The 27,527-nt window shown below is 44.5% G+C and overlaps 1 protein-coding gene across 1 annotated transcript; it reads right to left on the bottom strand.

Moving 5' to 3' along the window:
* Window positions 1–1,017: 1,017 nt before the first annotated feature.
* Window positions 1,018–25,264, bottom strand: LOC149452446 (integrator complex subunit 14-like). Its single transcript, XM_089689375.1, has 6 exons — window positions 25,138–25,264; window positions 24,918–25,062; window positions 19,144–19,277; window positions 14,339–14,457; window positions 7,151–7,216; window positions 1,018–1,630 (listed from the first exon to the last, which is right to left on the bottom strand). Exons 1-6 carry the CDS (start codon window positions 25,262–25,264, stop codon window positions 1,379–1,381), a joined length of 843 nt encoding a protein of 280 aa, XP_089545501.1. The 3' UTR covers window positions 1,018–1,378.
* Window positions 25,265–27,527: the final 2,263 nt, after the last annotated feature.

Here is a 27,527-nt window from a genome sequence, read left to right as displayed (position 1 = left end):
GAATTAAATGCTCGGTACAGAGTAAAAAGGGATATTGCCCATAGTGTAGTAATTAAATACCAGATTTTATTAAAGGGTTAAAATTCCAGAAAGCATTCCAAAATTAGCAGGAGATACATGCAGCTTAACCTCTTCACGCCGGCCGAACGTAAATGTGCGGCCTCCCAGCGTCTGGGCCTAGACACCGAGCGGCCGCACATTTGCGTTCTATTAAAAAAAGACATATGTGCTGAGAGCGCGCGCCCTGCACGCTCCCAGCACACATGTCCGGTACTCACGGAAAGGTCCCGATCTCCTCTTTCGATCGGGACCTTTCTTGATCATGTGACGGGGTGTCACGGCGGTCACATGACCCTAAACCCAGCCCCCCGGCTGCTGAAACCCTTAAAGGGTCGGGAGGCACCGGCGCAAAGGGGTTAAAGCTGCTTGATGACTAACCAGCTTGTGTATAAAGATGGCCGCCGGACCTCCGTGTTCACGTCACAGCGTGCAGGCTCCTCCTTCATATTTATTTCATTTAGGATTGATGTATATGTGCCTACAAAGTCCACTGGTTCACAAACCTCACTAAAACTGAAGAGCGTTTTGAAAAATAATCCCCCCTGTGAGCAAAAGGCTTATTACTTTTCAAATTACAGCTCAGCCCTCCACAAGGGGGTAAGGTCATAGGTCAGAGATGAGTGATCAGATTCTTGGAGATTCTTGGAAAAATCCAAGAACTTCAGAATGTGCCGATATCCCCACCCCCACATAGCACCAGCTTAAGGTTGCCCTCAGAAGCTTTAATCTGTTTTCAGAATGATGGATGGTAAAAATTCAGCCTTTGCCATAATGGTGTCCCTTCAAGACCTGCCAGAACATTTATTCCGGACTTAAGAGGATGTTTGACGCTAGCAGACATTCAGCGATGAGCCTTCTATAGCAAAAAGTAATGATCACTTACTGGTCCAAGAGAGATTTTAACACATTTAGGAAACCCTTTGTATACAAGTCGTTTAGATACCTGTATATCCTTGCTACTGGTATAGTGCAATTCTTGCAAAAAATTTTCCCATCAGTCACAAAACATGGAAATTAGGGCCACATATTGCCACAGGAAAGTGGAAACAGGCAAGCCTTGTAATCCTAGGATCCGCAGACCTGTGTGGTTCCTGATGTTACTATATACAGTACACATATCAATAGAGATTACTGTGCTTCCACATTTCGGGCAGCTATACCTGAGCCAACGGGTTCTCAGTCCTGGCCCATTACCAGTGAATTATTTTGTGGCAGGTTCTGGAAGTCTGCAGTGGTTTACTTGCTAGAAAGCCAACCGGCTTTCCAAGGTGGAGGAGAAGTCCTCCGCTGAGGCCCCACAAGGATATAGATCCGGTCTTCACATTCTTTCAGAGCCACGGCCAGAGAAGTCCGTCTGCAGAGGCGCAATGTTATTGTCATAGGAAGCGTGGTCAGAGGTTCTAGTGCTGGCCAGTTTGAGTTGAGCTGCTGCATGTGAGAGCTGGAAGGCGGCATCAGGATGAGCGTTGTCAGGAAGCAGAGTACATTCCCTCTCCAGCATATCAGACACTCCCTTCAAGAGGTCCAGGAACCCGAAGGCAAGTGCTGCCTTTCGAAGACGATTCAACTCCTGAGAGAAAAATCACAAGCAAGAATGTCACGTGAGACAAGAAAGACACAAAACGCCATTAAAAGTAGCATCCTATATTGGAAGTACAGGAGCAGGCAGCAGAAGAGACTATCACCACCCTGTATGCCCATCTTCTACATTGAATGTATTCTTATGGGAACAAAACCAGCTTCTTCTATGTATTCATGCCAGCATGTTTGCAGATTCTTCCAGCAAGAACGCAATGCAAGTGATGCGGTGCTGAAAACTCTCTTCTTGCAGAATACGTTTTAGGTCTGTGGGGACAATTCGCAAAGCGGTATCTTACCGCATCCAAGTATGTTTCAAAAAAAATTGTTGGCATTCACTAAAAAAAGTGTACCAAAATACAGCACGAGTTAGTGAAAACATGCGGTAATGTAACGAGTCATCAGCTGCCAGCAGGTTGTCACGCCCTCCCTGCCAAAACCATACCAGCCCACATGCCCTTTTGACAAGTCCTTTATTAAAAAAAACAAAAATATAAAAAACATCCCCTGGTTTAGAGCCCTCGTCAATCACAATGCCCGCTGCCACCGCCTTCCCAACAAAAAAAAAAAAAGAAAAAAAAAAGGGCTCCGCTCCCGACAAAGACTCCCCGTCTGACAGCTCTGCTGCCTGACAGTTCTTAAATAACTAAGGGGCAAGGTCAACCGGTGACCACGCCCCCCTAGTGATATCAATGACTGGAGCAGAGCTGCCCACCCATGTTGAGAAGGGGGGGGTGACTGCTTGTTCGCCCTCAGCCCCAACACCCACCCACCCCTTCCTGACCTGCATGCTCAGAAATCCCCACACCATTTTTTTTGCTTGCCGTGGAGGTTTCCCTCAAAATCCATACCAGACCCAAAGGGCTTGCTATGGATTTTTTTTTTGGGGGGGGGGGGGGGTTTGGAGAACGCTACTCCATACCGTTTTTTTCTTATTTTTTAATTGCTAGCAATTTTTTTTCTTCAGCAGGTGCCCAGCAGATGACTCGTTACATTACTGCATTTTTACAACGGGGCCTGGGTAGCAGGGGGAAACATATAGTGCACGCTGAGGCTTATGGGTGTGGTGGGGGTGGGGGGGTCAATTACTGGAACTTCCTAACAAACCAAAAAAAAAAAAAAAAAGGGCTCCGCTCCCGACAAAGACTCCCCCACAGCTCCGCTGCCTGACAGTTCTTAAATAACTAAGGGGCAAAGTCAACCGGTGACCACGCCCCCTTGTGGCATCAATGGGGGAGCAGAGCTGCCCCCCCATGTTGGGAAGGGGGGGGTGACTTCTTGCTTGCCCCCAGCCCCAACACCCACCCCCCCCCCTTCCTGACCTGCACGCTCAGAAATCCCCACACTATTTTTTTTATTTTGCTTGCCGTGGAGGTTCCCCTCAAAATCCATACCAGACCCAAAGGGCTTGCTATGGATTTTTTTTTTTGGGGGGGGGGTTTGGAGAACGCTACTCCATACCGTTTGTTTCTTATTTTTTAATTGCTAGCAATTTTTTTTTTCAGCAGGTGCCCCAGCAGATGACTCGTTACATTACTGCATTTTTCATTACGAAAAGGATCCTGTTGTGTGCTGGCAGCAACCGGTGGGAAGGAGAGGAATACAATGGGGCCTGGGTAGCAGGGAGAAACATATAGTGCACACTGAGGTTTATGGGTGTGGCGGGTCAATTACTGGAACCAATCCCCTCTATAGCTCTCTCTGCAGCAGCTGAATGCCATCGGGAGGGAGAGGAGAAAAAGCCAGATTTCAGCTACTGCAGAGAGCCATACATGGAATCTGTTCCAGTAATTGCCCCCACTGTGCCAATCACCCTCCCTGCCCACATCAGATTCACCCAGCTGCCTGGGCCCCCCTGCTAGCCCGGGGCCCATACAGGAGGACAGGTGGTACCCCTTTATCCACGACCCTGTGTGACTGGGCAGACCATCACAACCCCCCGGATGATATAGCCCAACTAAAGCAATAGCAGGGCTGGGCAGAAGGGTTTAAAAATGTGTGAATTTTAAAACATACATGTTCCAAGGGTAACCTGCTAATACAGTATGCAATACATGGCCAAACGTTTGTCGTGTCCAGACAATCACAGCTAAATAAGCTTGTTGGATGTCCCATTTCAAAATCACTGGCAATTATATGGCGCTAAATCCAAGAGCTCCAGCCCCCTCATCTGCTACACTGCTATAACAGCCGCCACCATCCTGGGAGGACATTGCGCCAGATTTGTTTTAGTCATTTAGCCTGAAAGAGCACCTGTGACATCAGATATTGATACTGGATTAGAAGACTTGGCTTGCATTTGCATTCTACCAGAAAGGTGCCTGTGCAGTTCCTCCACATCAAGCCATGGGGAAGATTTACTAAACTGGAGCACTCAGAATCTGGTGCAGACGTACATGGTAACCAATCAGCTTCCAACTTCAGCTTGTTCAACTAAGCTTTGACAATAAGGCTCCATACACACTGGGGGGAGGGCGTTTTGAAAACGCTGCTCAGGAAAAACCTGAGTTTTTCAGCGTTTTTAGCATTAGAGCGTTTTTACAGCTAAAATACTCCTCTAGAAACCCACTAGTTCTGGGGTTTTTTTCCAGCCAAAAAACACCCCTGCCAAAAAATGCTGATTCCAGTCTATGTGTGTATGGACACATGGGATAACATGCTGGGGGGTTTACTGGCTGTAGAAAGAAAAACAAAAAACATCAAAAGCCAAAAACAGCAGCTGTAAAAACATCAGGTGTGCATGAGGACTAAAACCTGGAAGCCCATTAGTTTCTATGCAGAGCCATACCAGATTTTGCATGCTCTATTGTTAGTAAATCCCCCCACCTCCATTGTGTCTATAAACCTGGCTTTGTGCACAGTTTTGCTGAACAGAAAAAAAGTCCATCCTAAAACTGTTGCCACAAGGTTAGTAGCACACAATTGTCTAAAACAGCCTCTGTGAACCTTTTTAACACAGAGGAAGCCTTGATTTAACTTTCCGGTCTCAGGGAACCCCTGCTAAAAATGGCTTTATTTACTATTCATGATGCATTAGTGTGATAGTCAGAGGTAAGAATTCTCCTCACACTTGTGGTCATTGGGAAGAATGCTCCTCACACTTGTGGTCATTGGGAAGAATGCTCCTCACACTTGTGGTCATTGGGAAGAATGCTCCTCACACTTGTGGTCATTGGGAAGAATGCTCCTTACACTTGTGGTCATTGGGAAGAATGCTCCTCTTACTTGTGGTCATTGGGAAGAATGCTCCTCTTACTTGTGGTCATTGGGAAGAATGCTCCTGACACTTGTGGTCATTGGGAAGAATGCTCCTCACACTTGTGGACAGTGGGAAGAATGCTCCTCACACTTGTGGACAGTGGGAAGAATGCTCCTCACACTTGTGGACAGTGGGAAGAATGCTCCTCACACTTGTGGTCAGTGGGAAGAATGCTCCTCACACTTGTGGTCAGTGGGAAGAATGCTCCTCACACTTGTGGTCATTGGGAAGAATGCTCCTCACACTTGTGGTCAGTGGGAAGAATGCTCCTCACACTTGTGGTCAGTGGGAAGAATGCTCCTCACACTTGTGGTCAGTGGGAAGAATGCTCCTCACACTTGTGGTCATTGGGAAGAATGCTCCTCACACTCTTGGTCATTGGGAAGAATGCTCCTCACACTTGTGGTCATTGGGAAGAATGCTCCTCACACTTGTGGTCAGTGGGAAGAATGCTCCTCACACTTGTGGTCATTGGGAAGAATGCTCCTCACACTTGTGGTCATTGGGAAGAATGCTCCTCACACTTGTGGTCATTGGGAAGAATGCTCTTCACACTTGTGGTCATTGGGAAGAATGCTCCTCACACTTGTGGACAGTGGGAAGAATGCTCCTCACACTTGTGGACAGTGGGAAGAACGCTCCTCACACTTGTGGACAGTGGGAAGAATGCTCCTCACACTTGTGGTCAGTGGGAAGAATGCTCCTCACACTTGTGGTCATTGGGAAGAATGCCCCTCACACTTGTGGTCATTGGGAAGAATGCTCCTCACACGTGTGGTCATTGGGAAGAATGCTCCTCACACTTGTGGTCAGTGGGAAGAATTCTCCTCACACTTGTGGTCATTGGGAAGAATGCTCCACACACTTGTGGTCATTGGGAAGAATGCTCCTCACACTTGTGGTCATTGGGAACAATGCTCCTCACACTTGTGGTCATTGGGAACAATGCTCCTCACACTTGTGGTCATTGGGAAGAATTACCCCCTTACAGATTGCTAAAAATATCAATGGTGTCAGCGGGAACTTACCTGAGAGGCAAAAATTGCTCATTGCTCAAGGAACCCCTGGCAACCTCTGGAGGAACCCTGGTTGAGAAACCCTAGCCTAAAATGTCTGAATACTGTAGCATTATTAGTACCCTTCACGGGAAACTACGAGAATCACATTTGGAGTGATGTCCACATACTGAACTTTTTGCATATAGTGTAACATACCTAAAAAGCTGGCTCAACAGCAAAACATCAGCTATAGTTCGGTATACTACCGGTACAAAATGAACAGAAAGCTGACTAGGCACAGCATCAGTGAACATCTTCCTGCAATACATCATAAAAAAAAAAAAAAAAAAGAAAGAAGAAGAAGAGCAGGCCAGCTGAGACATGATCAAAAGTCATTGCTTAATTTATTAAACACATCTTTGGAAAATACTAAAAATTAAGAAAAATTGTTACTCAAAAGATAAAGATCCCTTATAAATAAACGAAGGTGCTGTAAAATGTCCAGGCTTGGCTTCTCAACCTCAAAACAGATTCAGAGAGGCTACAGAGATGGAGCACAAGTCAGGATGGAAGAGCCGGGGATAATACCTCTATTATTCTTTTGCTTCCACTTCCTCTTTTAGGTTTGTTTGCACAGCATCCTACTAATCAAAGAATTGTTTCATCTTAAAGCAGAGTTCCACTCAATCTGTAAAAAAATAAAAGTCAGCAGCTACAAAAACTATAGCTGCTGACATTTAAAAAAACAGCCACTTACCTGTCCCACGATCCCGCGTTGCCCCCCGCCGCAGCGTTTTTTAACCGTCCGTCGTGTATTCCAGGCGCCGGCATCTTCAGTGTGGGCACACCACTTCAAGATGGCGACGGCCTCACCACAGCTGGTTTCACCGGCCGTCTTCTCTCCCCGGCGCCGGCATCTTCAGTGTGGGCATCCGGCTGTGACAGCTTGCGGCTTCACAGCCGGGTGCCCACTGCGCGAGTAGAGCTGCGCTTCCTGAATGGCCCCGTCGTCTTCTGGGACCTGTCACGTGTCCCACAAGACTTCGGGGAGGGAGGACAATTTCCGTTTCCGATCTCCTAGGCGATCGCAGTGGAAGTGGGAGCGGGTACCTGTCAAATTCGGGTACCAGCTCCTCAAAGGTACCAATCTTTAATGGGGAGCGGGGGACCAATCTTTAAAGCAGGACTTCCCCTTTTGGGTGGAACTCCGCTTTAATAAATAAAGAAGTAAAAGATATTGGGAACTTTATCTTACTTTGTAGAACGTCTGCGTTTTCTCCAGAAGTTTCCTGGCATTCCGCAGAATCTTCTGCACATCAGTCTAACAAAAAAGAAAAAGAAAAAAAAGTAAAATGTGGCAAACAAGCAAGAGGGTTCCATACACTACTGATTTTAACAACTGCAAGAACTGCTAATTTTTAATGCTGACAACTACGGTACAATATGAGGGCGTCAATTCAAAACGGCTTTAATGCCATTTTTCTGGTGGTAGTTCCTTTAACCATTTGCCGCCCGCCCTATGGCCGAATGGCGGCCGGCAAATGTCATCAGCGTTCCGTCCTCCCGCACATGCGTACTTTTCGCGCTTGCAGAGCCGCGCAGCGGCGCGATCTGTCACTGGCCGTGTACCTCAGACACGGCCAATGACAGATCTGAGTATCAGCCCCCGTTGCCAGTACCATGTGACCTGCTGTGACCAATCACAGCAGGTCACATGACAGTTGTATACAATGGATGGTTTTATTCATGCTATCCATTGTATACTACTGTCTAGCGGTGAATGGTCAAAGCTAATCACATGCACATGTCATGTGATTAGCTGTGGCCAAATCACAGCTAAGCACAAAAAAAAAAAAAAAAAAAAGAAAACCCTGAATGAATCGATGTCATTCACGTAAATGCTTGCTTATAGCAAAGTAATTCTTTGCTATAAGCAAATTGTGTAAAAAATAAAAAAATACTGATCACTTCCCCAAAGTAGTACAATGTTACTATGGTAACATTGTACTACTTTGGACATAGTGAAATATGAAAAAAAAAAATTTAAAAAAAGAAACAAAATGTAATAAAAAATAAATAAATAAAAAAATATATATATTTTTTTTTTTTCATACTGTCACCAGTCAGTGTCTCTGATCACCGCCATGCCAGTTATAAGAAGACGCTGTACTGCACTGGTGACAGTATGTAAAAAAAAAAAAATAGTGAAAATAATTTTTTGCATTTTTTCATTTTCCGAAAAATTATGACTAAAAAAAATACAACTTCAAAAAACTCGCCACGTTTCTTATGAAGTACGTTGGACTGTCTACTCTGCAAAAATGGGTCATTTAGGGGATATCTGTACTGTTCTGAAATTCCTGGACCTCAAGAAATTAGATTGGCCGTCGGTACTTCAGGATTGATCAATATTCAGATCTATACCATAGTTTGTGAACTCTATAACTTTCCTACAAACTAAAAAATACATCCTAATTTGGGTTATTTTCACCAAAGACATGGAGCAGAATACATCTCGGCCTAAATTTATGAAGAACAATTATTTATTTGCAAACTTTTATAACAGAAACAAAGAAAAACGTGTTTTTTTTTAAATTTTTGGTCTTTTTTTGTTAATTTAGCAAAAAATAAAAACCCCGGCGGTGATTAAATACCACCAAAAGAAAGCTCTAGTTGTGTGAAGAAAATGATAAAATTTTAGTTTGGGTACAATGTTGTATGACCGCGCAATTGTCATTCAAAGTGTGAGAGCGCTGAAACCTGAAAACTGGCCTGGGCAGGAAGGTGTAAAATTGCCCGGTATTGAAATGGTTAAGAACTACGGTATGCATTGATGCTACCATACGCCGCTTCAAGAATCTATCAGTGACAAATTCTTAAAGAATTAACAAGTTTTCTGTTTAGGAAACTGGCAGTAATTAAAGTGATACTTTTTTTTTTTTTTGTAATTATTTATTGGTGAAATTAACATACAATAAAAAGAACCAGGAGAAAGATTCACCAGAATACAGGAAAAAAATCTAGACCAAGCCTGAAATAGTCACATAGAATCTTTAGGGGTTCATCAAGTTTGCATGTGAGAAGAAAGTATCAAGAGCGAATGAAACAGCACATATACTGTATGACAACAAAACAGGACCAGAACAAATCATCGGGTGATCGTTTAAATGACATCCTAAGAAAAGGAGGATTATGCCAAAGCACAAAGAGAGCGGATCGAATGTATAGTTACAAAGATGTGAAAAAGAACATAGAGAGAATATCAACCCGAGAGAGAAAAAACTCTACCAGTATCGAAAAGACATAATAGAATGGGGGGAAAAAGTGAGGGGGGACCCCACAGTAGGATACTGTAGGGGCTGGGACAGATAGGAAAAAAGAAAAACAAAGTCAGAAAGGCGCAGAGAGAGTTAAATGAAAAGGAGAGAGCAGAGGGAGAGGAGAGATGGGATATAGGAGAAACAGAACAAGAGCCTTGGGGGTTGCATCCCCTCCTGGAGTGAGAGGTCAAGCCATGTTACATAGTTAGTCTGGCTGAAAAAAGACAAAAGTCCATCCAGTTCAACCATAGAAAAAAAAAAAAGTTCTAATCCTACACCCACAGTTGATCCAGAGGAAGGCAAAAAACCCAGCAAAGCACGATCCAATTTGCTCCTGCAGGGGGAAAAATTCCTTCCTGATCCCCCGAGAGGCAATCGGATATTCCCTGGATCAACTTTCCCTATAAATGTTATATCCAGTTATATCCAGGAATTTCCTACAGCAATCCACTGAGCTGGCCACAACCAACTCTTGAGGGAGTCTATTCCATATGTTCTCAGCTCAAACCTTTCCGTGTTTGGAGATTACATTTCTTTTCCTCCAGGTGTAAAGAGCGCCCCCTTGTCCTCTGTGATGACCTCAGGGGGAATAACTACACCGAGTTCACTATATAACCACTGATGTATTTATACATGGAGATCATATCCCCCCTTATGTATTATACATGGAGATCATATCCCCCCTTATGTATTATACATGGAGATCATATCCCCCCTTATGTATTATACATGGAGATCATGTCCCCCCCTTATGTATTATACATAGAGATCATACCCCCCCTTATGTATTATACATGGAGATCATATCCCCCTTATGTATTATACATGGTGATCATATCCTCCCCTTATGTATTATACATGGAGATCATATCCCCCCCTTATGTATTATACATGGAGATCATACCCCCCCCCTTATGTATTATACATGGAGATCATATCCCCCCTTATGTATTATACATGGAGATCATATCCCCCCTTATGTATTATACATGGAGATCATATCCCCCCCATATGTATTATACATGGAGATCATACCCCCCTTATGTATTATACATGGAGATCATATCCCCCTTATGTATTATACATGGAGATCATATCCCCCCCTTATGTATTATACATGGTGATCATATCCCCCCTTATGTATTATACATGGAGATCATATCCTCCCCTTATGTATTATACATGGAGATCATATCCCCCCCCTTATGTATTATACATGGAGATCATATCCCCCCCTTTATGTATTATACATGGAGATCATATCCCCCCCCTTATGTATTATACATGGAGATCATATCCCCTCCCTTATGTATTATACATGGAGATCATATCCCCCCCTTATGTATTATACATGGAGATCATATCCCCCCCCTTATGTATTATACATGGTGATCATATCCCCCCCTTATGTATTATACATGGAGATCACATCCCCCCTTATGTATTATACATGGAGATCATATCCCCCCCCCCTTATGTATTATACATGGAGATCATATCCCCCCCCTTATGTATTATACATGGAGATCATATCCCCCCCCTTATGTATTATACATGGAGATCATATCCCCCCCCTTATGTATTATACATGGAGATCATATCCCCCCTTATGTATTATACATGGAGATCATATCCCCCCCCTTATGTATTATACATGGTGATCATATCCCCCCCTTATGTATTATACATGGAGATCACATCCCCCCTTATGTATTATACATGGAGATCATATCCCCCCCCCCCTATGTATTATACATGGAGATCATATCCCCCCTTATGTATTATACATGGAGATCATATCCCCCCCTTATGTATTATACATGGAGATCATATCCCCCCTTATGTATTATACATGGAGATCATATCCCCCTTATGTATTATACATGGAGATCATATCCCCCCCTTATGTATTATACATGGAGATCATATCCCCCCTTATGTATTATACATGGTGATCATATCCCCCCTTATGTATTACACATGGAGATCATATCCCCCCTTAATCTCCTCTTCTCGAGAGAGAATAAATTCAGAGGCAAGACATTCACTGAGTATATTCAGTCAGGTATGCATCTGTAAAACACAAAATATTGCCAAGGGCGCCAGGTGTTCCAAAATATCTCATTATACAGGGTGGCCGTGAGATCCTCCATGTTCCTAAGCTCGTTCACCTTGGAGAACTACTCGCAGGTCCACAGTGGTAAGTTGTTTGAGAATGTCAGTCACCCCTCACCAAAAGGGCTGAAGCCTTGAGCACTGCCAAACGACATGGAGGAGAGTGCCACCATTGGCACCACATCGCCAACACACATCAGGAAGCTATGACGAAATATGGTGAAGTTTAGACGGCACCCGGTACCAACGTGTGAGGAGCTTATAATTGGTCTCCTGTACTTTGGTGGCCAAAGAAGACTTATGGGCAAAGTGCAAGATCTTTTCCCGTTGTAACGTGGTAAAGGAGTTGTCCAGGAAAGGACGAACAAAATTGTATAGGAAAGGACAAACAAAATTGGGTTCCAGGGGGAATAAGAGAAAAGTAGATGATGGAGAGGCTATGGTGAATTGGTTCTCCCTTGTGACATAGAGCTTCACAAGGCATTCAACTTTCAAGAAATACCAGGAGCACGCAAAATGGAAAGCAGGTAGGAGCGGAGCTGAATACCTCTCCAGAAACTCAATGGGGGATCCAACAGTCGAGTAAAATCATTGGCAAGAAGGACCCCAGTGGGATTGAGAAAGTCCACTAAGTGAGAGTAGCCAGTAGTTGTGAGACAAGCAAATTGAGGGTCTTCTTGTACTGAGGTCAGGGTTTCCCAGAATTGTAACCAGAGAATAAGGCGCTGGAGAGTTGGACGTGCTGTGGAATGCTTCTCGAGTAACTACAAGAGTGGCACCAAGAGTTGGGCGTGCTACTAGGTCGGGAGGTAAAGGACATCGCAGCCACGGCCAACACAGAGTCCTCCAATTCCATGGCCATTCAATGTTTGGCAGCACCATGGCAGTGCCAATCAGCCAGGCGAGTGAGGTGAGCGGCTCTATATTAGGAGCGAATATCCGGCAGCCCCCACCTCCACCTCTTAGGCAGGGTCAGAACATGGAAAGCAAAACGTGACCCCCCATGTGACCAGATATAAGTGCGAAATAGGGCATTGACCTTCCGAAAGCTTGATGGGAAGCTTGATGGGGAGGGCTTGTAATAAGTACAGTATACGGGGCAGCACTGTCATCTTAAGTGCACTACATCGACCAAACCATGTCAGCGTAAGGGATTGCCATCGGAGAAGGTCTTCCTTAAGAGCAGAATCTGGCATAATATTAGTGCCCAGGTACCTGATTGAGTCCGTGGCCCAACGGAAAGAGAAGGAAGGGCGAAGGTGACTAAGGACCGTGGACTCGGTGGAAATATTCGGTGCCAAGGATTTCATGAGGCTGATTTTGAAGTAGCAGAGGCTACCATAGTCCCCAAGCACCTGCAAAATATTGGGCAATAAGAGGGTCGTTAAGAAAAAGAGATAAGATCGTCCGCAAACGCGGTAATTTTATGTTCCCCAGATGGTTTATGAAAACCAGAGATATTACAATCTGCTCGGATCTCACACAGAAAGGGCTCCAGCGACAAAAAAAAGATCAGAGGGGTGCGCAGCACGGAGCAGAGTCGAAAGACACTATTGGACTGAACAACACCTATAGATCTGCCCACTGCCATATGTTGTCAGTCAAATGTGGAGCAGACCTGATGGGGGAACCAATTTCTCAGTTCCCCCATCGGGCTCAGCCCATCTTCAGTATAAAACGATCCAGCCAAGCACCTGTCAGTGTGATGGGCACAGTGGCCAAGGAGGGAGGGTGGAATGGTGCTGGGGGAAGTAGTGTGTAGTATGGATCCTCTGCTCTGTGTACTTTTCAGAGTCTTAGAACATACTAAACTCAAGCGGTTAGCTGACAGCCAGACAACAAGCATTTTAAGGTAGAGGTCAGCAGTAGCAGCCTCTATTATTTTTGTGTTTTCCTCAATAAGTATGGCGGCTGTGGCTTTAAAGCAACCTTGTTCCCAACTCTTCAAACCAACAATAAATCCACCCTGTAAAAGAAAGAAGATGAATACATACTTATGTGGGTGGTGTGTTAAATCTTCACTATCATGAAGGAGTTGATCGGTCACCACCACCAACACACTTACAGCTGTCTTGGAAACCTGGTTCCTTGCCATGAACGGCGATTCCATCTGCTGGACCCTACATTTTCCACTGTATGCAATACTAAACTAGAAACATGACATACTTTGCGGTGTCTTGGATACCTGGTTCTCCGCCATGCACGGCGATTCCTTCTGCTGGACCCTACATTACTACAGTATGCAGTACTGAACTAGAAACATAACATACTTTCCTGGGTCTTGGATACCTGGCTCTCCGCCATGCACAGCGATTCCTTCTGCTGAACCCTAACATTACTACTGTATGCAGTACTGAACCGAGAACATGACATACTTTCCAGTGTCTTAGATACGTGGTTCTCCACCATGCACAGGGATTCCTTCTGCTGGACTCTACATTACTACTGTATGCAGTACTGAACCAAGAACATAACATACTTTACGGAGTCTTGGATACCTGGTTTTCCGCCACGCACGGCGATTCCTTCTGCTGAACCCTACATTACTACTGTATGCAGTACTGAACTAGGAACATGACATACTTTCTGGGGTCTTGGATACCTGGTTCTCCACCATGCATGTGATTCCTTCTGCTGGACCCTACATTACTACTGTATGCAGTACTGAACCAAGAATATGACATACTTTCTGGTGTCTTGGATACCTGGTTCTCCGCCACACACAGCGATTCCTTCTGCTGGACCCTACATTACTACTGTATGTAGTACTGAACTAGAAACCTGACATACTTTCCGGTGTCCTGGATATCTGGTCCATTACCATGCACTGTGGTTCCTTCTGCTGGACCCTACATCACTACTGTATGCAATACTGAACCAAGAACATGACATACTTTCCGGAGTCTTGGGTACCTGGTTCTCTGCCATGCACAGCGATTCCTTCTGCTGGACCCTACATTACTACAGGACGCAGTACTGAACTAAGAACATACCATCAAGGCAGTTACCTGCAGCCCACTAGGTTTAATCCATACGGTTACATTCTGTGCATAGCTTCTCTTTGACTTGGGTTGCAGGGGAAATGGGCTCTTGTTGTCTTCTTCACCATATGGATTCTCCTTGGCATCTAAAAAAGAAATGTGTTCTCAGTATATGACGAATGAACATTTTACACTTTGACCAGTTGCCCTCCAGAGGATTTACCCCCCTTCCTGACCAGGCCATTTTATGCGATACGGCGCTGCGTTACTTTAACTGACAATTGCACAGTCATGCAACCCAAATGAAATTTACGTCCTTTTTTTCCCCCCACGAATATAGCTTTGTTTCGGTGGTATTTGATCGCCTGTGCGTTTTTTATTTTTTGCTCTATAAAAATAAAAAAAACAAAAAAACCGACAATTTTGAGAAAAATAAATATTTTTTTTTGCTAATAAACATGTCCAGTAAAAAAAAAATTAAAAATCAAATATCAAGTTTCGTCATAAATTTAGGCCAAAATGTATTCTGCTCCGTGTCTTTGCTAAATAAAATCCCAATACGTGTAAATTAATTGGTTTACATGAAAGTTATAGCGTTTACAAAAGGCGGTATATATAGACTGAGATTTTTTTTTCTACTAGTAATGGCGGCGATCAGCGACGTATAGCACGACTGCAGTGGTCAATCTGACACTGGAGGGGGGGGGGGGACTGACTTGGTGTCACTGACATCCCCAGTGACACCAATACAGTGATCAGTGCTAAAAAAAAGCACTGACACTGTACTAATGGCACTGGGCAGGAAGGGGTTAACATGAGGGGCGATCAAAGGGTTAACTGTGTGCAGTGAGTTTTTTTACTAGAGGGCTGTGTGTGTGTGTGTGTATGTGTGTTTCACTGTAATCACACTGCTCTGGATGGCTGTGCTGTGCAGTGTGCCTGAGCTGACAGGGAGGAGAACAGTTAGCAAACAAACAGTCCTCTTCCGTCGGTGATCATTGGATATCACCGGGCGCCCGCGGGGGAAGCAGGTACCCAAATTTGACAGGAACCAGCTCCCACTTCCGGTCTGATCGCCTAGGTAATTGAAAGCAGAAGGTGTCCTCCCTCCCTCCCTGTAGTCTTTTGGGACACGTGACAGGTCCCAGAAGACTACAGGACCATTCATGAAGGGTGCCCACACTGAAGATGCTGCCCTTCTGGAATACAGGACGGCCGGTGAAACGGGCTGCGGGGGACACACCACGGGACCGAGGTACAGGTAAATGGCTGTTTTTTAAGTCAGAAGCTACAGTTTTTGAAGCTGCTGACTTTTAATTATTGATAGGTTGAGTGGAACTCCGCTTTAAGCTTTGACAATAAAACCTGGAAGCTGATTGGTTACTATGCACAGCTGCACCAGTTTTAGTAAATCCCCCCTAATATCTCCCAGACCAGTAACAACCAAGTATGCTAGAATGTTAAAAGGGATAGTTCACCATTACCAAAAAAACTGTCTAAGCAAGTAAAGGTGCTGGAGATGAAATCGAACTGCAGCTTTAACTATAGTTAGTTACTGTCTCCAAATATCACCCAAACTGTCCTCTGCGCCCCTCGCACGACCTCCTGCTCTCTAGGCTCCCTGGTCTTGTCCTTCCATGGTCGTCTCCAGGACTTCTCCAGAGCTTCCCCCATCCTCTGGAACTGGAACTCTCTACCCCAATTTAGCAGACTATCGCCTACTCTGCTCACTTTTAGGCGATCTCTGAAAACCTCTCTCTTCAGGGAAGCCTATCCTGCCCTCAGCCAATAATGGAATCTTTTATTCCTCCTACCAGTCCATCCCCCACAGTTACCACAGTACCGCTAGCCCCTCCCTCCTAGATTGTAAGCTCCCAGGATCAGGGCCCTCCTATCCCTCTTGTATTGAACTGTATTGTTGCTGTATTGTCTCCCGTTATATTGTAAAGTGCTGAGCAAACTGTTGGTGCCATAAATCCTGTATAATAATAATAATAGTTGGATATAGGTGTGGGCTATTTACATAACTTGCAAAGCCTGGCTGAAAAACTCTCAGGGACAGCATCAACCCATCCTGCCTTGTTGCTAGGACGTTTCTAAGACACTGCCAGTCGTACCTGCTTCCCCCCACCCCCCCAATCATCACAGGAGCATGCTCTCTAACCCCTGCACATGTGCGGTCCACTATCTTCTCCACTGCAGCATCGCTGAGCTTAGAGCTACTGCGACAGGGGAGAGAGCACATGTGTAAGGGGTTTGAATTAGTTCAGAGTGTCTTAGCAACGTCCTAGCAACAAGGCAAGCAGAATGATGCCACCCCTGGGAGTTTTTCCAGTCAGGCTTTGGGAGGTACGAAAATGACATAAAACTATAGTAGGCGAGTTATTTAAAGTGGTTGTAAAAGGTAAAAGATTTTTTTTACTTTAACCACTTCCAGTCCGGACACTTTTACCCCCTTCCTGTCCAGTCCAATTTTCAGCTTTCAGCGCTATCACACTTTGAATGACAATTGCGCGGTCATGCAACACTGCACCCATATGCAAGCAGCAGCTCTGCCGTCTCTCTTGGCTCTCAAAGGCTTGGCTGAGAGCAGTTGAAGCCACTGGCTCCTGCTGCTGTCAATCAAACCCTGCAAGCAGAGAGTGGAGGCGGGGTCAAGCTGGGCAGTGTGTCTGAATAGACACAAACAGCCTGGCTCGTGATCAAGCACGTACAAGTGTCCCCATAGGAAGCGGTTTCCTAGGGGGGTACTCGGCAGTGGGAAGGAGCCAAAAACCCTAGGGAAGGACCCCAGAAGAGGAGGATCAGGGCCACAGAGCAGGTAAGTATGTTTATTATTTCAATGGAAAATAAATGCTTTACAAATCACTTATACTTTGGTCAAAGCTTCACAGTTTGTGTCCATCTTCAAGCACCCGTGATCTGCATAGGCAGTTTCTAGTTGTCATTTAATAGATTATACTAAAAACAGTCAATGCGTTTCAGGGGGTCAGAAGAAAAACTCCCCCTTCATCAGGGCTTCAGTTAAAAGAAGCTCGAATTGACTCAAAATGGAGCTTTCCCATGTTAATCTGTGTAAGGAAGCCAACTGCTGGATCAGGAAAGATACTGGCCAGCAGTAAATGTGTGAGCAAGCTTGATCTTTTAACTGAAGCCATGATGAAGGGGTCGTTTTTTTCTAACACCTGAAACACGTTGGCTGTTTTTTTGCTTTTTTTTTTAATATGTAAATGAATGAATGTGGACACTCTTATCCTTTGGTCTGGTGCTCCTTCCATTGGTGCATGTTTTATTTTGAGGTAACCTGCTGGAGTACCCACTGGAGGGTAGACTTGCCTGTTGTGAGCTGCCTAAAATGAGCCAGAGAGCTCTCCGCATGTTTTTGTCTTCTCACTACATTGTATGAACGCCATTCAAAGTCCCAGCACCTCTTCTTCATACATTCTTAGTGGTCTGTCTTAACCACCTCCCATCCGGCCGTTGTACATAAACGGCTGGATGGACGGTGGCAGTGCAGGGTCAGGTGGCCGTTTATAAAAGGCCTCCCTGCTTGTGCGAGCTCCCTGGAAGCGTGCAGCACCACGATCCGGTGCCAGCTGTGTCCTCTGAAAACAGTGGAACACCGATTGTCATACGGGACCTCTGTGCGAGGTCCCGATCATGTGATCACTGATTGGCCAATCAGTGATCACATGCAGAGTAGTAAGCAAGATGTCACTTCTGACATCGTTGCTTACTACGTGTGAAATCTGTGAATGATCACAGAGGTCACATGGTACAAGGCTATTCACAACAGCCTTATACCATGTGACAAGTTGTGACCAATCACAGCTCACACTGTAGTTCTCAATGGCAGCAAGAATGCAGCTAGAGAGAAGGAGAAATGATTGCTTTTACAGCCTTTATGGGTGTAAAAGCAATCAATGTAAAAAAAAAAAATCTTCATCACCCCCCACAAGTAGTACAGTGTCACCATGGTGACACTGTACTGCTAGGGTGACAGTATGTAAAAAATAAAAAAAAAAAACATAATATAAAAAAAAATAAAAATGTAAACAAAAAAAAGTTTAAAAATTATAATTTTTGGTTATAAACTAATTTGTTTTTTTTTAATAAAAAGATAACGGAATACATTTTGGCCAAGATTTATGATGAAATATTATTTATTTGCAAAATTTTTGGACTTTTTCATTTACATAGCAAAAAAAAAAAAAATCCCTGCGGTGAATAAATACCACCAACATAAAGCTTTATCTGTCTTAAAAGAAAATGCTAAAAAATTCATATGGGTACAGTGTTGCATGACTGCGCAATTGTCGTTCAAAGTGTAACAGCTCTGAAAGCTGAAAATTGGCCTGGACAGGAAGGAGGTGAAAGTGTCCGGACTGGAAGGGGGGGAAAGTGTCCGGACTGGAAGGGGGGGAAAGTGTCCGGACTGGAAGGGGGGGAAAGTGTCCGGACTGGAAGGGGGGGAAAGTGTCCGGACTGGAAGGGGGGGGAAAGTGTCCGGACTGGAAGGGGGGGGAAAGTGTCCGGACTGGAAGGGGGGGGAAAGTGTCCGGACTGGAAGGGGGGGAAAGTGTCCGGACTGGAAGGGGGTGAAAGTGTCCGGACTGGAAGGGGCTGAAAGTGTCCGGACTGGAAGGGGCTGAAAGTGTCCGGACTGGAAGGGGGGGAAAGTGTCCGGACTGGAAGGGGGGGGAAGTGTCCGGACTGGAAGGGGCTGAAAGTGTCCGGACTGGAAGTGGTTAAGAAAACGGCTCTATAGCCTCACAGACTGATTCTTAAAACGTGGGCAACTGAAATGTAACATCTTATTAGTTCCACTGTACCAGATATAGGCCCAAGCTGCGAGATTTTCCCCAACCAGGGTAAGGGCTCTGGTCCATGCTCAAACAAAGACATCATTAGATTGGATTTCTTCTTGCTGTCAGCTTGGGAGTACAGCATACCACACCAGTCATTCCTACAGAAGTAACGGGGCAAGAAAAAAACCAAAACAAAAAAAAAAACAAGGTTATTACCATCAAAGAGTTTATAGAATACTTATTTCGAGATATAGAACACACACACCAGCCATAAAACAGTATGACCAGCCACCTACTATTGGGTAGGTCCCCCTTTTGCCGCTAAAGCAGCCCTGACTTGTTGAGACATGGACTCCACTAGACAAAGCATCACTCTGCTTTCTCCAGCTTGCCTACTTCCTATACTGCATCCTGGTGCCATCTCTTCCCCAGGAAAGTGACACACACCTTGCCATCCACATGATATAACAAAAAAAACAAAAAACACGACTCATCAGACCAGGCCACCTTCTTCCATTGCTCCGTGGTCCAGTTCTGGGGTTCATGTGCCCATTGTAGGCACTTTTGGCTGTGGACACGGGTCATCACGGGCATCCTGACCGGTCTGCGGCTACACAGCCCCCATACACAACAATCTGCGATGCTCTGTGTGTTCTGACACCTTTCAATCAGAACCAACATTAACTTTTTCAGTAGTGTGAGCTCTAGTAGCTCTTCTATTGGACCAAACTACACAGGGCAGTCTTTGCCCCACCACGTGCATCAACGAGCCTTGGCCGCCGATGACACCGGTTTTCCTTCCTTGGACCACTTTTGTTTGGTCCTGACCCCTGCAGACTGGGAACATCACACAAGAGCTGCAATTTTGGAGTCGCACTGACCCAGTCCTCTAGTCATTACAATTTAGCCCTTATCAAAGTCGCTCAAATCCTTATGCTTGCCCATTTTTCAAAAACACATTAACTTCAGGGACAACATGTTCACTTGCTGCCTAATCCATCCCACCCACTTTCTGGTGTCATAATGAGATAACCAATGTTATTCACTTTACCGGTCACAGGCCATTATGCTATGGCGTGTGTGCGCGTGCGTGTGTAGTGACAGTAGGCAGGTGAAATCACCTGGTTGCGTCCTAGATGGACGATACATTTGTCCAAGGTTCAGACTCTATAGGGATTTGTTCCACTGGGGGGGGGGAAGTGCTGAGTCCTTCGGCACTGAGGTAATGAGCCCAGCTGAAGGTAGTGGGCTCATTAAGGCTGTTATAAAACTTCCCAGCCTGCTTAGGGAGTGGCTCCAACCTGGAACCAGATCTGTGCCTGAACTGACTCGGGAGCAACTTATTATCTGTGTGCAGGGAGCCAAAAGCCTGTGTGGCTAGCCTCCAACTACCAGCGACTAGGTATAGCATCAGGCTGTACCTAGTGGATAGCTAGGGAAGCTGTTTGTACAGTAAGTAGTCAAGTTGGCCAGGATTTTATTTGATGTTTCTTTTTGGTCTGGCGTTTTCCTGTAAATATTGTAAATAAACTGCACCTTTTTGTTTTTTTACCTCCACTGTTGTTGTGCTGTGCCTGTGTTTTTGTGTTGTGCACCCATCCAGGGGGTCACCCCCCCCCCGCTGCCGAGCGAACCCCATTACAATATATATATTATGTGACAGTATGAACGGCAAAGTGTTGGATGGACGATATGTGTCACCTCGCATGAGGTCATACGGTGAGGTGTAAGGTAGGGTCCACTCCGGGTTTTCGGGGCCACAATGGCAGAGGTGGTTCCGGACCAGAGTTTGGACTCCACTGATGTCCACCCACAGGTGATATAAAAAGGGCAGGGCTGGAGCAAGGAGTCGCTCGTGGCCTGGGACTCAGAGAGGTATTCTGAGAGAGCTGTGTGTATGGACTATACCTGCAAGAAAAGGTTTGCTGTTACTTTGTTTTGGTGACAGGGAGAAGCCCTTCACCTCTGAGAGAGGAATCATCTTTTGTTTAGTTAGTGCCTGGATGGCAAGGGTTTATTTTCATGTTCTGTTTATTTTCTGCAAACCTTTTAAATAAAGCTGACAACCAGTCAGATTTTGATGAAAGCCTGCTGTACGGTCTACCTTTGTCCCAGGGAAGGAGATCCCCCACCTGAGCTAACCCCACAATATATATATATATATATATATATACACACACACACAGGTGAAACTCAAAAAATTTGAATATCATGAAAAAGTCCATTTATTTCAGTAATGCAACTTAAAAGGTGAAGCTAATATATGAGATAGACTCATTACATGCAAAGCAAGATAGTTCAAGCCGTGATTTGTCATCATTGTGATGATTATGGCTTACAGCTCATGAAAACCCCAAATCCACAATCTCAGAAAATGAGAATATTGTGAAAAGGTGCAATATTCTCGGCTCAAAGTGTCCCACTCTAATCAGCTCATTAAGCCATAACACCTGCAAAGGGTTCCTGAGCCTTTAAATGGTCTCTCAGTCTGGTTCAGTAGGAATCACAATCATGGGAAAGGCTGCTGACCTGACAGTTGTGCAGAAAACCATCATTGACACCCTCCATAAGGAGGGAAAGCCTCAAAAGGTAATTGCAAAAGAAGTTGGATGTTCCCAAAGTGCTGTATCAAAGCACATTAATAGAAAGTTATGTGGAAGGGAAAAATGTGGGAAAAAAAAGGTGCACAAGCAGCAGGGATGACCGCAGCCTGGAGAGGATTGTCAGGAAAAGGCCATTCAAAAGTGTTGGGGACTTTCACAAGGAGTGGACTGAGGCTGGAGTCAGTGCATCAAGAGCCATCACACACAGATGGATCCTGGACATGGGCTTCAAATGTCGCATTCCTCTTGTCAAGCCGCTCCTGAACAACAAATAACGTCAGAAGCGTCTTACCTGGGCTAAAGAAAAACAGACCTGGTCTGTTGCTCAGTGGTCCAAAGTCCTCTTTTCTGATGAGAGCAACTTTTGCATCTCATTTGGAAACCAAGGACCCCGAGTATGAAGGAAGAATGGAGAGGCCCAAGGACCCAGAGTATGGAGGAAGAATGGAGAGGCACAAGGACCCCGAGTATGGAGGAAGAATGGAGAGGCCCAAGGACCCCGAGTATGGAGGAAGAATGGAGAGGCACAAGGACCCCGAGTATGGAGGAAGAATGGAGAGGCACAAGGACCCCGAGTATAGAGGAAGAATGGAGAGGCCCAAGGACCCCGAGTATGGAGGAAGAATGGAGAGGCACAAGGACCCCGAGTATGGAGGAAGAATGGAGAGGCACACACTGCCAGATGCTTGAAGTCCAGTGTGAAGTTTCCACAGTCTGTGTTGATTTGGGGAGCCATGTCATCTGCTGGTGTTGGTCCACTGTGCTTCATTAAGTCCAGGGTCAACACAGCCGTCTACCAGGAGATTTTGGAGCACTTCATGCTTCCTTCCGCAGACGAGCTTTATGGGGATGCTGACTTCATTTTCCAGCAGGACTTGGCACCTGCCCACACTGCCAAAAGCACCAAAACCTGGTTCAATGACCGTGGGATTACTGTGCTTGATTGGCAAGCAAACTCGCCTAACCTGAACCCCATAGAGAATCTATGGGGCATTGCCAAGAGAAAGATGAGAGACATGAGACCGAACAATGCAGAAGAGCTGAAGGCCGCTATTGAAGCATCCTGGTCTTCCATAACACCTCAGCAGTGCCACAGGCTGATAGCTTCCATGCCACACCGCATTGAGGCAGTAATTGCTGCAAAAGGGGCCCAAACCAAGTACTGAGTACATATGCATGCTTCTACTTTTCAGAGGTCCAATATTGTTCTATGTACAATCCTTGTTTTATTGATTGCATGGAATATTCTCATTTTCTGAGATTGTGGATTTGGGGTTTTCATGAGCTGTAAGCCATAATCATCACAATGATGACAAATCACGGCTTGAACTATCTTGCTTTGCATGTAATGAGTCTCATATACAGTCATGGCCGAAATTGTTGGCACCCTTGATATTTTTCCTGAAAATCAAGTATTTCACACAAAAAAGGTATTGCATTAACACATGTTTTGCTATACACATGTTTATTCCCTTTGTATGTATTGGAACAAATATAAAACAGAGGCAGAAAAGCAAATATGACATAATGTCACACAAAACCCCAAAAATGGGCTGGACAAAAGTATTGGCACCCTTAACTTAATATTTGGTTGCACACCCTTTGGAAAACATAACTGAAATCAGTCGCTTCCTATAACCATCAATAAGCTTCTGACACCTCTCACCCGGAATTTTGGACCACTCTTCCTTTGCAAACAGCTCCAGGTCTCTCTTATTGGAAGGACACCTTTTCCCAACAGCAATTTTAAGATCTCTCCACAGGTGTTCAATGGGATTTAGATCTGGGCTCATTGCTGGCCACTTCAGAACTCTCCAGCGCTTCTTTGCCATCCATTTCTGAGTGCTTTTTGACGTATGTTTGGGGTCATTGTCCTGCTGGAAGACCCAGGATCTTGGACGCAAACCCAGCTTTCTGACACTGGGCCCTACAGTGCGACCCAAAATCCTTTGGTAATCCTCAGATTTCATGATGCCTTGCACACAGTCAAGGCACCCAGTGCCAGAGGCAGCAAAACAACCCCAAAACATCATTGAACCTCCACCATATTTTACCGTAGGTACTGTGTTTTGTTCTTTGTAGGCCTCATTCCGTTTTCGGTAAACAGTAGAATGATGTGCTTTACCGAAAAGCTCTATCTTGGTCTCATCTGTCCACAAGACGTTTTCCCAGAAGGCTTTTGGCTTACTCAAGTACATTTTGGCAAACTGTAGTCTTGCTTTTTTATGTCTCTGTGTCAGCAGTGGGGTCCTCCTGGGTCTCCTGCCATAGCGTTTCATTTCATTTAAATGTCGACGGATAGTTCGCGCTGACACTGATGCTCCCTGAGCCTGCAGGACAGCTTGAATGTCTTTGGAACATGTTTGGGGCTGCTTATCCACCATCCGGACTATTCTGCGTTGCAATCTTTCATCAATTTTCCTCATCCGTCCACGACCAGGGAGATTAGCTACAGTGCCATGGGTTGCAAACTTCTTGATAATGTTGCGCACTGTGGACAAAGGCAAATCTAGTTCTCTGGAGATGGACTTGTAACCTTGAGATTGTTGATATTTTGCCACAATTTTGGTTCTCAGGTCCTCAGACAGTTCTCGTCTCCTCTTTCTGTTGTCCATGCTTAGTGTGGCACAGACAGACACACAATGCAAAGGTTAAGTGAACATCTCTCCTTTTTATCTGCTTTCAGGTGTGATTTCTATATTGCCCACACCTGTTACTTGCCCCAGGTGAGTTTACAGGAGCATCACATGCTTGTAACATTCTTATTTATCCGCAGTTGTGAAAGGGTGCCAATACTTTTGTCCAGCCCATTTTTGGAGGTTTGTGTGACATTATGTCGAATTTGCTTTCTTTCCTCCCTTTTTTTGTTTTGTCCCAATACACACAAAGGGAATAAACATGTGTATAGCAAAACATGTGTTAATGCAATACGTTTCGTGAGAAATACATGATTTCCTGGAGAAATATCAAGGGTGCCAACAATTTCGGCCATGACTGTATTAGTTTCACCTTTTAAGTTGCTGCACTGAAATAAATGAACTTTTGCATGATATTCTAATTTTTCGTGTTTCACCTGTGCATATATATATATATATATATATACACATACACACACACACATATACACACACACACACATATATATTAATATATATATATATATTTATATACACACACATATACACACACACTTACCCCAACTGTACTAAGGCCACCATACCCTCGACCTTCAGGCTACCATGTAGAAGAACACAGAAATTTGGGATTTTTCCTGCTATCTGGCTGGCAGAATTCTCATCTTCTAAGTCATCCATGATTCCGGCCCCAATATCATCACCCTCTATGGAGACATCAAATAATTAGCACATACACTTCCAACCTGACCCAGCTAAGCCACATCTCATTAAATACTCACCTTTATTAACAGCAATAGGTAGGACCAGGTGACGAGAAAGGACAGGAGGACTGGAGATGTCCGCAATGTCAATAAAGCCAATGATTTCCAGTTCTGAAGAAAGAATACCAACAAACTGAAAATACATGCTGAAAATTCACCCTTCTGGCTCATGCAATACTGGGAGTAAAAAAAATATTTCTGTAAATTGAGTTCACCCAGCAACTATCTTAAACCTACTTTCAATCATTGCTCAATTCCTCTCCTGATTTGTATGGTCGGCGCCCTCCCCTTTCACAGCTATTAGCTTTCTCTGCCATCAATCATTTTGTTCCCAAGTGTTATATGAACAAAAGAGCACATCCTTGGCATCCTGGCTTAGGATATCAACCAGTAAATGGCACAGCTAAAGTCTTCCTCAAAGAAATTGCACTCCTCAAGTCTTCAAGGAGAAACATGCACATCTAAAGGGTGTCCAGGGATGTGTTCTTTCATGTAATGTTTTTAAAAGAAGATCCAAGGCAAAGTGCTGCAACCTTTACAATAGCCTGTTGGCCACTACCATCAAGAGACAGCAGTCAGACCCAGTGAAAACAGAATAACTTGACTGAAAAACATATAATTGCATGTTGATCGGGAAGGGGGTGGACAGGGACATGGCAAGGAATCAGCTTCAACTTACTTTGGGAGCACCTGAATTTCTCATTATATTCTTTAACTTCTGCTAAGCTGGGAGGGATATGAGCAGCACTCTGAGTCAGTCAGACTATATTGCACAATGCCCTCAGTCTATCACTGGGAGTTTGCACGTAGTAGAGGAGAGCGCAGAGAAATCCTCATCTGCGAGTCACTACTCCTTAAGACTGGTCGCAGGAATCGCATCTCTTCCCACATCCGCAACCACCCACAGCCAAACCATGCTACTCTTACGAGACACCACGCATTTTAGGCCTGTAGCGCGAGTGCGGATGCAAGAACCACAGGGACACCGCATGGTCAAAAAGACCATGAGCTGACCCTGCGGCCATGTTTTGTTGTACAGAAAACAGCCCGTAGTATTGTGAACCGAGCCTTGCTGTCAAATTGCAGGCCAGAACACATTCAGAGCCCTATAAAAGTGATCAGGCAGCTCTAGAACCTTTTATCTTAACGCCCTTTAGCCCGGGTTCACACTGATACAATGCAAAATTTGCAGCGTTTTCTGTGCGAATTCCGCACTGCATCAGAATCGCACCCCGTTCATGCGAACCGCTGCAGGTGTGTATGTTAAGTCAACAACACCCCAATAGCGGTCCACAAAACGCGGTGCGATGTGCAGAATTGGATCGCATAGGTGTGAATACCAATGCAATCCGATTCTAGTGCGGACCAAAAAAAAAAAAAAAAAGGGGTCCTGCACATTTTTGGTGCGATGTGATTAGAGCCAAACAAAACGTACGGCTCCGATCGCACCGCACACAAATCGCATGGGATTTGCACAGGAATGCGGTGCGGTGGGTCCACAGTGAGTATAACAAGCATGCTTTACTGCACATACAGGCTGATTGTACTGTGGTGGGTTCAGTAACACTTTAACCTCTTTGTGTAAAAAAAAAAAATACTGATCACTTTCCCAAAGTAGTACAATGTTACTATGGTAACATTGCACTACTTTGGTCATAGTGAAATCTGAAAAAAAATCTTAAAAAAAAAAAAAAATAATAATAAAAAAGTTTTTTTAAAAATATATATTTTTTTTCATACTGTCACCAGTCAGTGTCCCTGATCACCGCCATGCCAGTTATATGATGACGCTGTACTGCACTGGTGACAGTATGTAAAAAACAAAAAGTGAAATTTTTTTTAATTTTTTAATTTTCCGAAAAAAATTATGACAAAAAAAAATACAACTTCAAAAAACTCACCATTCCTCTTATGAAATACGTTGGGACTGTCTACTCTGCAAAAAGGGGTCATTTGGGGGATATCTGTACTGTTCTGACATTTGGGGGGATATCTGTACTGTTCTGACATTTGGGGGATATCTGTACTGTTCTGACATTCTTGGACCTCAAGAAATTAGATTGGCCGTCAGTACTTCAGGATTGATCAAAATTCAGATCTATACCATAGTTTGTGAACTCTATAACTTTCCTAAAAACTAAAAAATACATCCTAATTTGGGTTATTTTCACCAAAGACATGGAGCAGAATACATCTCGGCCTAAATTTATGAAGAACAATTATTTATTTGCAAACTTTTATAACAGAAACAAAGAAAAACGTGTTTTTTTTTCAAAATTTTCGTGTCTTTTTGTTAATTTAGCAAAAAATAAAACCCCCAGAGGTGATTAAATACCACCAAAAGAAAGCTCTAGTTGTGTGAACAAAATGATAAAATTTTAGTTAGGGTACAATGTTGTATGACCGCG

Source organism: Staurois parvus, unplaced genomic scaffold (genome assembly GCF_062004578.1).
Source record: "Staurois parvus isolate SC_StPar_1 unplaced genomic scaffold, SC_StPar_1.0 ptg000472l, whole genome shotgun sequence".
Lineage (NCBI taxonomy): Eukaryota > Metazoa > Chordata > Amphibia > Anura > Ranidae > Staurois > Staurois parvus.
The sequence above is the reverse complement of the archived record's forward strand: the minus strand, read 5'-3'. Positions and strand labels throughout refer to the sequence as shown.